This window comes from Scomber japonicus, chromosome 3 (genome assembly GCF_027409825.1).
Source record: "Scomber japonicus isolate fScoJap1 chromosome 3, fScoJap1.pri, whole genome shotgun sequence".
Taxonomy (NCBI): Eukaryota; Metazoa; Chordata; class Actinopteri; order Scombriformes; family Scombridae; genus Scomber; species Scomber japonicus.
Window position 1 is genome coordinate 6,626,826 of NC_070580.1, and position 13,745 is coordinate 6,640,570.

The following is a 13,745-nucleotide window of genomic DNA, read 5'->3' on the forward strand; positions in this document are numbered from 1 at the left end:
ATACTCCCCTCGCCCCCTTGCAGCGCGCCTTGCTATACCACCCAGCAGTTGGCTGACCTCCTCCCTGCTAAAAGGCCCGAGGCTTCTGCTCACTCGTCAGCTTGTTAGTCAGTTCCTGCAGTTAATATTTGTTTTTTTTAAACATTTTTAGTGATGCAAAAGCAGCACTGACCATGAAGCATGACAGTATGACCACCGGCACGCTGCTGGACAGCTGCTAACTGGTTCTAACTGCAATTAAAGCTGGCTGTTAGCTTTGAAGCACTGTGTACAATTAATCAGTTTTTGCATGTCAGTCAGAGGCCCTTTGAGAGGGTGGGGCCCATTTCACTTAAAACAGCTGAAACATAGACAAGGCTGCCAGTGGTGAGGAACAACGTCAATCTGTTCATCTTGTCATTTAGGATCAAATACAAAGTCACAAAAGACCTCAAAGTGTCAGTACAGCCAAATGACAAAAATATTATATATATTGTATAATATTTACTTGTGCAGGTTGTTGTATGAGATTTCCTCCCCAACACAATAGAGCTGAATGGAAATCAGTTTGTGATATAGAATTGTTATACCACCAGAAGGAAATGAAAAGCATATATTATATAACTATATTTTGAAGTTTGGATGAACTGACTCTTTAAATTACGTTTGCTAATAAAGGTAATGAGTAAATTAATAAACCGTCTATTCAAATGCCTCCATGTTTTGATAGCTGACTGACATCATTCTTCATGTAGAGAAGACATTAACACATCTCTGCAGGGCATTGATGTGACAGGGTTAAGGGATTTAAAGCCTTCTTTACACATGCAGACTCAAAACTAGCAGGCTGTCTTTTACACATTATGAGTTCATCTTTGTTTAGTGTTTAGCACTCAAGTTATATACTCAGCACAGTTTGTGCAGTTATTGTCTAATGTTGCCCCTGTAGGCTAATTAATTTGCTTATGGTCTGGTTGCATCTTATTTCTATGTGTATGTTCACACACTTTTTGAGTAAGTTAATTATGTCAAGTTCATATCTTCACCTTCGTCATGCAGGCAGTGAATGTGGTTAAAAGAAATGACACTTTGGGTCTCATGGGTGTGACGAGGTGAAACACAAGCTGTTACTGGCTGCTGTGAGTGTTAGTTAGCAGGGGGTGGGGGTGTGGGTATCTGTGTTTGAAAGCCTGTTTTAAATTTGTTCAAGAGGACGTGTCCAGGCTGAAATGCAGTACTCTTCAAACAGAAGTGGGCCAGAGTAAAAATCAGCTTTGTGCTTCCTGAGTTTCCTGCAGGAATTAAAAATAGCGCTTTTGTACACCTGCCAGTACTGAGCATCAGAGGACATCTTAACTCCCCAACATCACGCTGTGGGGTGCCTTTTCAGTCTTTGAGTCTCAGCCACCATCACAAGCGTATACTGAGGTTCAAGTCAGAATGAGGCTGTTTTCTGTTTTAGACTGGATTTCATTCTGTGTTACTTATAAACTAAAACCACTGGCGCAGGAAGTATTGAAAATGTGGGTGGGACAGTCTTACGAGATGATTAATGCTGGACTTGACCAGGGACCTTGTGACTATAAGGTATGAGCACTAACCACTTGACTGTGAGGGTGCCCGTCATTGAAACATTGCAATAGTTAGCTAACTGAACAGCCAGACTGTCAGTCTGTAGAGACTTTGTAACAAAAATGGAAAAACTGGGGAGCTCCCTGGCATCTGAATGCTTACAGCACATGTCATATACCCACAATGTTCCTAACTCGAGCTAGACCAAACAGTCCAAACAAACAGGAAAGCTGTGAGGAACAGTTGAACAAAATATTAACATTTAGTCAAATGCCATCATTGATTTTTGACACAGCGCTCTCAAAGCAGCACTGAGCAGATAGACTGATTCACTCTATTCAACATGGTAAAAGTGGGGGGGTCTAAAATAATAATTTAAAAAAGTGGGTAGGACTTGTTCTGCCCTTATATAATGGTTGTGAGGTCCATGGCTAAAACTTTATCAAGAATCAAGATAATAATTCAATATACTGAAGCTACTTCAGAAACCTGGTATAGCTGTGTTGCTGACTTATGAACACTGTCTCTTCTACACAAATCATTCACTTGTCCAAGCTACGAGATGGAAGCACATGCTACTGAGAAAAGGAAAAGCAACTGCTGAAGGTGACAGAAGGTCTGCTGAAACCAAATACACCTGTTTTATTTACAATTTGTTCCATTAAGTGATGGATTAAGGCATAAAAAACATCTATATGTCTCCAAGTTAGGACACTTGCATGATTTAGTGTATTTTATGTGTATTCATTTTCATTAAGGTTGATTTAGTGTTTAAATACTGACACTGTCCTGAGTCGTAAATGGAGTTTAATAAATTAGATATAAATTTGACCTAAAGCCATCTTAGTAGCATTTCATATAGTGGACAATATGATTTCAATTGGATAACATCTTTAAATCCTCCAACTTCTTCTCCTTTCCCCCTCAAACAGAATGGAAATGAAAAATTTAATATGCATTGAAGTATGAGTTAATTAAGTTGCGGTGAAATTAATTATTCGTTGCAGTACTACAGAGATGTAAGTTGAGGACATCAAAAAGGGGGGAGGGGTGTTGGAGGGGGGCTGATGGGATAAGTGGGAACATTTGGCTTGCAAGCCTACTGGACATGAATCAACATAATTAAATCCACTGTGAGGTGGAAATCGCAAGTTAGGAAATTAGCTAAATAAGACAGGGAGAGTTGAGAAGATGTGAGAAGCTGAAGCGTTACAGCTTTCAGGACTCCTCCCCTACTCATCAGCCTTATTCCTGGTAGAAAAGCATGCAGATTATTTGTGCAAGCCTGTATTATGCACCTATCAACTTGAGAAGGGCAAACAAAGGTGTTTTAGCTTCTCAAATATAGGATTAAATGAGATCCTTCCCCACTTCTTGAGTACATTTAAAGGCTATATTCTAAGACAGATTACAACTTTACTTTCATTCTACTTGAAGCCAATACTGCATGTGGCAAAAGTTGGGAAAATACAGTGCACATGGGATTTTGATCACAAGAAACATCACACAAAGAGAGGTAGAGTAGTGTAAGAAAGTGTTCCACACACAGCAGCGATGGGTAGTGTGGTAAAGTGTAGCCTTGCCGTTTCCTGCAGATGATGATGGCCAGAAAGGTGACCAGTGTGGACACCAGGGCCATGCAGATCCAAATGATAGTCATGGTGTTGTAGCGCAGAGGAGCTGCAGAGAAAACACACACGAACACATCAGGCTGAAGGAAAACGGTGTTTGCAGTTTCCATTTAGAAACGCACGCACACAAACACACACAGACGCTGACACACACTGACAAACACAGGTGGCAGGGATAGTGTTCTTGGTTAAACAAGATAAACAAGACTGTGAAGCTTCATTAAAGAGACTGGCATTTTCTAATTACCACCTGTTTGCATTTTCAAAGTTTGTCAGTGGCATTATGGGCAGGAAATGTTCCTATAAAAGATTGTTTACTGTGCCAGATGTATATGTGTTCAAGCTTTTTACCTTTGAGCGCCCCTTTATAAATACCGATGTACTGTCTGTCACATAACATTACTGTCAAACTGTTATCATTTGTCTTAAGCCTGTCAGTGTTGATATGGTGGGTACACATAATGTAGTAACAAATGATGTAATGTAATATAAAATGTAATAAAAACTGATGTATTGTAAACTTCCTATGATTTAATGAAGATGTAATAGTTTTTTGTGTATTATGTGAATGTATTATGATTTTGGTGGCAAATTCAAATGTAATGATATGTTTGTTTTTTTGTGACCAATTTTTTATTTCCTTTTTCAAGTGGAGGCTACAACACCAAGCAACCATACAGTACCTAAGCATAAATAATATAGTCAATAAGGTATAAATGTACATGATTAGATAAATGCGTTGATATGTGTTGGCAACCTCACGATCAAAGCCCCCAAAAACAATCCCCACAACCATCCCATAGGTCCTCGCCAATACAAACCAAACACTCCTTTTTTTGCATTTTAACTGTATTATCAGATACTAACACCTAAACCAGACCTACTTTCACTCCCTGAAGCTCAGTCAGGTATCATAAGCAAAACAACTGGCATTGTTGTGGGATGCCAGTGAGGGATACTGTCCTGTTTTTGCACTAGAAACTCTCACTATTTAGGGGAAGGGATTTACATTAGTTGTCATATTAACCTTTTGAAAAAGGTTTCAGTGATGATATACATATTTAAGTAAAATTACTTGACACATGAAAAGTTGTTATACTATGTACATTTTAATCAAATTATGACAATGGTCTTCGGATGGTAGCTACTGAAAGAAAAATCAGCATTGAACAGCGTTAAACTAACATTTGGAAAAGTAAGAATCTACAATTACACTGGCAGCTGTGGAGTTGTACCTACACACAGCGGTGCATTAAGCTAAATGCTAACGTCACCCTGCTAACATTCTCGTTCATAATGACAATTCTAATATGCTGATATTTAGCTTTACTTTTCCAGCGTCACCATCTTAGCACAAAACACTAGTACATGTTCAGTTTTAAAGTATGACATATTAACATTTTGAACTGATGATGACAGTGCTAGCTTAAAGCCTGGGGAATAACAAAAGTTATTACTAGGAAGTGGAACAAAGTGGTGGTTTAGCATGCCAACATTTATGACTTAGCACAACTTAGCACTTAGTTTTGAAGTATTACACATATTAACATTTTGAACTGATGACAGTGCTAGCTAAAATGTGTGTGGATAACCAAAGTTACTATCAAGTAGAACAAGTGGTGGTTTAGTGTGTTAGCATGCTAAAATGTATGATTTAGCACAAAACGTTAAGTATATGTTCAGTTTTAAAGTACTGTATGATGCGTATTAATATTTTGACCTAATGACAGTGCTAGCTAAAAAGTCTGTGGACCAAAGTTATTACTATTAAGTGGAACAAAGTGGTGGACTGACTGAGAGCAATATCTCCATCCTTCGAGTCACGCAGCTAGAGTAGCAAAAACTAAATTCAGTCTGACTACCAGGCTACATCTTGAAGCAGCTTACTGTTTCATATCACACAAGCCTGGATACAACCCAACCCTTCGAAACTACAGCACTGTTTGCTGAAGGATGGACACGACTGAGCTGGAAAAAGGCTACTCAGTCTGTTTGTCATAAACTTTAGGACGTATTGATTACTCAGCATGTAGGCTAGTGGGATGTGGGCACTTCTCTTGTTTTCCAGAGTCTGAAAATGAATCATTATCAACTGGAGGAACGTTGGGGTCCAGTGAACAGCAGAATGAAGGGAGACTATTAGTCAATGAAACAGCACTGGGACTCCAACCAAGCGGGAGGTTGAGCTTCGCAGACCTAGAGTCAGCTCTGCTCGTTTTCTGCCAAATCCTCCATTAGGAAAGAAAAATATTACAATAAAAGATGTTTTTAGTACCACCTAACTTTCTGTGTTGTTCTTGCCTCAGGTGGACAGACTCATGAAGGCTCCATACCCACCTAGGGACCGTGTACAGCAGTTTAAAGCTAGGATAGGCTGCAGTTTTGCTGACAGGGGTGACCCTCTAACAAAGCGCAGATCAATGGAACAGAAGGATGGACTGAGGCGCTTACCGGCCTTACTGACACCCAAGTCTCTTTAGCCCCGGTCCATGCTGTGCAGTCTGGCCTGGCTTTGAGAAGCTGTCTGTGCCAAGTCTTTTAAGAGAATAAACTGTCTTACTGGACTTTTTCCATTGCATTAAACAGCATACGACTGCTGAAGGGCTCCTCTGGCTGAGGGCAGGCAGAAAGTTTAAAGCAACAATTCAGTAATACAGTATGCTCTCTTTCTGTTTCTCTGTTTCATATATACCATCATACAATCCACACACACACACACACACACCTGCTTTCCCAGTCTGAATCTCCACATTCTGGCTGAAGCGTCCGCAGCCTGCTGACGTTCTGGCTCGGACCTGGAAGATGTACTTGGTGCCCGGCTTCAATCCCGAGACTCGGGCACTGGTATTTCTAGACTTCAGAGTGGAATAACTGTGCTCTTCATTATCCTGCAAGAGAAATGGCCACATTTAAAGATTAGGTTTTTGGGAAATTGGCATGCTGGTCAGCTTATGAGCTCACTGTGTATCCCCATGAAAACTTAAGCTCTGCTGTTCCATATTAACTCTCTACAAATAGTGGTTTATAATATATAGTGTGTAATACTGTAGATTCATACATTTCACAACTGAAACCATGAACACTATGCCTGCGCTGGCCAGTTTATTGTTGGTGACACTCCAAGTCCCCCTTTAATGGGCTATATGTGGTCGTATCAAGCCAGTGAGGGTAATGTTGTACATTAATGAGCAGGACAGCTTAATATTTTTTATTTTTGTGGGATAAAGTAGCTTGATTATCAGGTATTTGTTTTTATCCAGGATTATCCAAGAAAAAACATTCCCATCTTGTTATTTCTGTTGACAGCACATTAGGAGATTAAGGTGAGTTATGGTCTGCATAACTTCACTTCTGTCTACCGCTGCATCCCTAGATTTTTTCCATTTTCAAACCAATAGTCTAGATCCCTAACTGACGCTGACTGAAGTGGCATCATTTGAGGAAATATACAACTTTTTTCACATATGCAGTAGTACTCCCCAACACCTGGAAACGGACTTTAAGGGTGGACACAACCACTATCATCAGCGAGAGTCGATGATGCACAAACTATTATTAAAACTAATTATTTTAATGTGGACAAATTGGACATCAATCCTGTCTGTGTGCTATGTTGGTTGGTGTAGGGGAGAGGGGGTGGATGGGTAGTTGGGATATACACTCACCCACCACTTCATAAGATACACCTGTGCAATCTAATTCAATCCAATACATCCAAACAGCTCTGTTATAAATTCTACATTAATGAAGTCTATACATTTTTAATTTTTGTTGACATTGTCAGGAAGGTGATAATTCTACTTTATGTTTATTATTAAAGTCATAGTGGGTGATGGTGGTGTATTAGGGTGCATTATTTGTTATTTGCTGCAATAAAAATGACAAAAAAGTGACAAAAAGTGAAATTGACTTATTTTTAGCATGTTTTATCATCTTGACTGATTTAAACACCACTAATAACAACGTTATTAGCCAAACTGCTTATAGCATTAAGATCATTTTGTAAACCTATTTTTTAAAGAAAGCAGTGCCAGTTGCCACAGTTTTTTTATATAAATAAGTCATTATCTTGAATCAAGACAGAAAAGGGCAGATCACAGTAGATCTGCCATTTATGAAAAGCTTTACCCCCATCTCCCCTTTTTTACAATCTTTCCTTAAATCACACATTAGATTTCTTATCCTTTATCCTATTATCATAAATGAATACAGCCTTATCTGCCAGCCCCATGTAATTGGCAGATAATTACCTCAAATATCTTCTAATCAGGTTCTATCCGCCAGGAAGAATGACAGGTACTCCCTTCACATAATTGGTTCTACTGTATTATGATGCACTATTTGTTAAAATGTAAATTGCCAAGCTTATTACACCTACCTTCCATGCTAAGTTTAGTTCTTGATGCACATATTCATTTATTGTTTTTGAAGGAAGCTGTGGGTTTTTTTGGGGGATGTTTCGACTAACAATAAAGTTCATTATCATCGTCGTCATCGCTGCTATCCTTACCTTGTTTTGATCTGCCTACTGCAGCATCTTTTCAAACTTAATTCAGAGATACTTCATAAATTTGGAGGCGGGAAAGGTGTAACAATAATAAGAGGTGCAAGGTGCATCCAAACAACAGAAAAAGTAAACCATGCATGTGTCCTTAGAAAGGATAAGAGCCTAATTATGTAAGAAGTGCTTGGTGCCAAAATATGGTCCTTTTTTTGGTGTGTGTCTTCATTATTATCCTCAGCAAGTGTACTGCTGCAGCCTCCACCCTGCTGTGACTCATTGTTGTTTAGTACAGTCATATAGAAACCTTAAGAAAGCACATTGCTGACTTGTCCACTTGAAAATCCCCCACAGGCGTCTCGCCCCCTGAGCGAGGCCAGATTAAGACACCAGTGCAAGAGACGAGCTAATCCTTCAGTGCTCTCCACACCATCCTGTTGTTTGGCTATGAGACTGCAGGCCCCAAGGCTGCTCCCTCCTCAATTAGCTGATTCCTATCAACACACACACACATACACACACACATAGATCTTCTCACCCAAACACACACAGACGCACTCATGCACACATTCCCACACTCGCAGCAATTAGCTTGTCGCGAGGCTTATGCGCCCGCCAGCCGCTTGCTGTCACTGTCACTTGCACTAAGTTGGAATCTACACCATCTTATCCTCCTCCTTGCTCTCTCTTTCTCAACCCCCATTTCCTTTCAATTAGCCGAGCTGCCAGCAGGATCTTTTTCTTGGATTAAGTTATCCGGAGTCTATCCGACCTCCACTTCTCTGCATTCACAATATCTTGGCTCGGCTTAGTCGCAGGCCTTTGAAGACAATGAGCTTATGTTATTCAGGTAAAGCAGAGGCTATGTCACTTTCTCCCCCCCCCCATCATAAGCTGTTGAGATAGTTGGAAAGTAAACACAATTTTAAGACACAACCCCAAAGAAATGATGACAGTGTTTGTTCTGGGTGCAGATGCAGCAGTTAGTACCTTCTCATAGTATTTGATGTCGTACTCCAAGATAACGCCGTTGGGCTGGTCGGGTTCGTGCCACAGCAGAGTCACGCTGTTTTGGCTGGTGTTCTCCTGGCGGATCGCTAACACTTCAGAGGGGGCTGAACAAGAAATGGGAGAAGTGGCCGCTTTGTTAGTTCAAGATGTGGCACTTCGGAGACGATCGCAAACAAGCAGGGTGATAAGAACACCATGGAGTGATGTGGGTTTACACAGGAACTGCTTAACTGCTCAGTCAGTCTTCTGAAGATTCTTAAACTTGCACGACTTTCATAGTTGATGTTGAATTGTAGCACTCTTTACTAGATTCAAATTATTAGTTCAAATGTGACTGCCACATGGTTTCAAAACTCAAAACTAAACAACACAGCATTTTGGTCACTGTCTGTCAAAACGATTCTTTTTATCTCATGTGACATCTGTATCAGCAGGACATCACTGTTTTGTAAGTATCTTTCAAACTGTAAATGCTTACATGTTATATTTTCTGATCTGCCAGTGTTCCTGTCGCTATAGTTGAGATGTGGGTTAGGTTTAATGATTTATTACGGCCTTTTTGACTTATTTTTATCAATGCTGTGCCTATTTAAGAGATTATTATTTAGAGAAATCTAAATAACCTGGTTACCCATCTTTCCTTACAGCCCAAATTCCCCTCTGTCATCCAGAAACTACTTGTACCTACTCCTAACTCTATTGGCTGGAGGTGTGGTCCCCATCTTCAACCCCTGCCAAGCAGAAGACAACCTAACGAATAATTCCTATAATACCTGTACCTTTCCCTGTGGTAATGATGTAAGACAGGGCATAGCAGGGTATGAACCAGAGTCTGATCCTGAATAAAGGGAATAATGGCAATAAAGCCTCTAATCTAATCTAATCTAATGGGGAAGAACCTGCTGTTGTACAGTTAAAATTAAGGATTAAAAGAATGAAAGCTAGCTTAGATTACTAAAGGGCTATGGTTTCCTGCATTTTTTACTTGACTGTTGGGTATAACAAATAGTAACCAGTTCAGCCTCAACACCGCTTGTTCTTGAGCTGGTAATTTCAAATTTTACACTAACTTAGAGAGAATGAAGAGATAGAAATGAGTAATTCTACAGTACAAGAGCACCCATCATAATTCTAATCCTTCCCAAAGTCATTTTTCTTGTAAAGGACAAAAACTACATGGTTAAAGCAGGAGCAATACCTGTTTTGGCCACTTGGGGGCAGCAAAACAAGCAGAAAACACAACAAGTTAGCAAGGATTATTGGCAATTTACACATGATTTATCAGAACTTTCTTTTTTGCTTAAAACAACGTCCCAAATACAGCTGGAAATTAGGTCAATGAGAGTGGTGAAAATCAACTAAAAATACCACATTGAGGGCCATAAAACAATGTGCGGAAATACACTAAAATAGTGAGTAGCACTAAGGGGAACTGCAAAGTCCATTAGTAATTCTCTGTGTCTGTTTCAGTGCGATGGACCTCTTTCCCATTACACCATGTCATTTCACCCATTAGTAACATAAAAATATTGATATGTCAAGTACAAATTGAATTTTAGGGAAAGATTGGGTAAACAGAAACTGGCATTTTGCTTCTTCTTCTTTTGCTTTTTATGACATTTTGCAGCACTATAACATTACACTATTTCCACCTTGTGCTTTTGAGACACACAAGTCATAATTTGCTGAGTGACAAGAAGTCATTTCAGATATAAATGTGTATGCTGTCATTTTTCTTGTAAGGTGTCATTGTGGCTTTGTGGTTAAGACACATACCATGTTCACAATGGACCTTGTTAGATTTTAACTGGCTTCTCATGTTGTATTTCATTACCCGTCTCTCTTTTCTCTTCTTATTTCCTATTACCTTACAACTCCTCAGTTGCTGTGGGGGGTCATCCATTGATGGTGGGCCACACTTGGAGACCATGACCAAAAATCAAGAAAGCTTTGCTGTTTTAAAACCGAAAACCCTGATCAGACCCTAGCTATAAATAAATCCTTTGATTCATGGGCTTTGTAAAGTTGGAAAGTTCACGCTGAGTGCAGGTAATACTTAACCGGCCTCCAATCAATGACAGGTTTATTGCTAGTGAGGATGAAGATAAAGCTGGTAGCATTTGTTGTGTTTATAGACTCAGTATGGAGTAAAGAAGCGTCAGAGTTGGACATGAGCACTGTTTGCTGACAGTGGCTGCTAGTCCTTATGGAAACAAAGTGCAGGTGGCACAACCTGTTTTTCATTATCAGCACAAAATGTGGTTGAGACAGCACATTTCTTTCAAAGATTGTTATTTTGGCACTTTTGCTCAATTTGACAGGAGAGAGACAGCGAGGAGAGAAGAGAGAGACTTTTGATGAAGGGCCAAGGCTGGATTTAAAGTCAAATGATGCAACTGCAAGTGAGCTGCCAACGTGCCCCGAGGGCTAAGTTTATCTCTTATTTCTCTTTCTCTGGATAATTTGCAATGAGTTATTCAAGGTTGGATTTTAACATAAGACATCATAGTTCACTGGTCTGAGCTTGAGCTGCCTGAGCCATCACAAATTCTTTCACATACAACTCGTGTCCTGCTAACATCTACGTGCCTTGATGATGAGATACTGTATGTCATTGTTCCGAACCCTACCTGCCTGGTTCGTTGTGATGTTGACCAAGGCGAAAAGAGAGGGCTCGTTACTCAGGTGCGTCACCGCATTCCAGGCCAAGATGCGGAAGGAGTAGTTGGTATGGGCGACCAGGTTGAGCACTGTCACCCAAGGCTCCGTCAACCCGGTCTGGCGTGGGACGAATCGAACCGCGGCTGTGCCCAAACGCTCAACCACCCCTCCTCCCGCGGTCCCGAAACTTGCCCCTCCACCAGACTTCCCTCCATTGGCGCCTCCAGGGGAGGCTGCACAATCCTCGCAGGGCCCTCCTTCCCCTGAACACTTCTGACACAACACGTTGTACTGCAGGTCGCTGCGACCTCCAGTATCCAGAGGGCGATCCCACTCTAAATTCACAGACGTCCCATTGACCGAGGAGATGACGTTTACTGGAGCAGATGGAGGGCCTGGAGAAAAGAAAGACAGGGTTCGAGTTCTTTCGCAGGTTTTGATCACTGCAGGAAATTGGATTTTTGAGGCATAGATAAGTCTGCCACATCATTCCATAGTTGCTGTGTATTGTGGATGTGTGTGAGTGTTTGTGTGCATACGTCTTGGATGCGGTCTTGCCTGTGGGATTAGATAATCTTGTGCGCTGTGTTTGTGCTTACGGGAGCATGGAGCTGCTGGTGGGTCATCTGCCGCTCGATAGTAGTTGGAGTCGCAGGGGCAGGCGAGGGCGGCTCTGGTCTCTGAGTGGCTGTGTTGAGGACATTTACCACACAGGCCATCGCCAGCCACCGGCTTATAGAAACCCACCTCACAGGCTGCAGAGAGAGAGAGAGAGAGAGAGAGAGAGAGAGAGAGAGAGAGAGAGAGAGAGAGAGAGAGAGAGAATAAATAGAGTAAATAGAGAGCTTGCATGGAAGGGCTCTGCACTCATAATCACTCAGACCATGATAAAAATTGAGAAAGTGCAGCCAGAAAAGGCATGAATCGCTCTCCCATGGCAAGCCGTGCATATCAACACTGCTTCAACTTTTTTTTAAAACTATGTCATCTCCTCAAAAGCATTCATTTTAGGACATACCAACCCCTTCCCCCTCCTCCAAATCTATGTATAATTACAGGCCTTGTAACCGTAGAGACCGTGGAGCAGGGGAGATGAAAGTCATACTTCTTTCTCCTCAGATTTGGGCTGAAAAGGCTTTGCACTGTTGATACTCCCAGTGAGACCATCAGAATCCAGACCGTGTTTCAACCTTATTCAGCTCCTCTGATACATATTCATTTTTAACTCTGCGCTGATTAATAATGGAGGGGGGCTCTGATAAATATATTCTTTTTTCTTTTTTTCCAGGCATTTAATAGGCTTCTGCTATGGTAAATGGGGCAGGGGTAAACCTTGCATACGCTCAGAAAGCAGCAGCAGCAGTAGACACCAACTTTCTCGTGTTTGCTCTCCCAACACAGGGTAATTTAGGATTCCCAGAATGCTGTTGGTAAGTTTTATAGACACAGTGTTTTCCTAACCTTTCCTTGTTCTGTTTATAGGAGACCATTTTTAGGTGCTTAGACTTCAAAGGTGCTGAAAAGAAGCATGAAATTGGATAACCCAACATGAGTGAAATTATAACAAAGCGAACAGTTAAAATGTATTGTGGATTACTGGCTGAGACATTTTTAGATGAATTTGAATGCTTTCACCTGAAAAGTACACATGCAGTCCCCCATGATTGCACAGAAACACACACAAACACATACAACTGATGTGCAACTCAACCATTTGATTAGATTTGTTTGATATCCTGCATGATTCAATTTAATAGGCAGGTTTTTATTTTTATTTTCAGCTAAAAGTTAAGTGGAACAAACTGTAGTTAATTCTATCATGAAGCAGCTATTTCTTTTAAAAAGTTACTTTTTAAAAAAAATGATTGCTTCTGTAACCACTATGTCTAGGAAATGATCCCCAGCTGGCTTCCCATCTGTTGTTTTATTATGAGGGTCCAGTCAAAGGTACCTACCCTGTTGTGGAGAGGCTTCATTCTCTTCTATTTGCACACTTCACATTATGCATAAGTAAGTTTTGACAGACATGTAAAATTGAACCAGAAATAAAAACAGAGAGGAAACTAAACAATATAGCGGGGGAAACATTGCAATCTTTGCCTTCAAAGATAAAATAATAATGAAAAAACTCCATTGGTTTCTCTCCAGGTTTCAGTGTGCCTGGTTTTTTTTTTCATCCGTACAAACTGAAACTAACTAAAATTAAAATAGAAAATGCGTAAATGTGACACTGAAATATTAGCATTATAAATGAGTTTAAGTTTGAGATATATTTTGAAGTGCTTTACTTACAAAACACACAGGTCATGTGACTTTGATGCTTTTTTGTCTTTTAGAATGAACACTCCACTTGCTTTTGCTGTTTTTAAGACCACCTGATTGTCTCAGGG

The 13,745-nt window shown here is 40.5% G+C and overlaps 1 protein-coding gene across 1 annotated transcript in view; it reads right to left on the reverse strand.

The window, feature by feature from the left end:
* epha8 (eph receptor A8) overlaps positions 1–13,745 on the reverse strand; it is a 63,856-nt gene that overhangs the window by 11,988 nt on the left and 38,123 nt on the right. Inside the window, exons 5-10 of the mRNA XM_053315043.1 lie at positions 11,955–12,110; positions 11,577–11,750; positions 11,325–11,498; positions 8,674–8,798; positions 5,908–6,070; positions 3,135–3,231 (exon numbers count right to left, since the gene is read on the reverse strand). Of these exons, the coding sequence (XP_053171018.1) occupies positions 3,135–3,231; positions 5,908–6,070; positions 8,674–8,798; positions 11,325–11,498; positions 11,577–11,750; positions 11,955–12,110 (889 nt within the window). The remainder of the gene's footprint in view (positions 1–3,134; positions 3,232–5,907; positions 6,071–8,673; positions 8,799–11,324; positions 11,499–11,576; positions 11,751–11,954; positions 12,111–13,745) is intronic.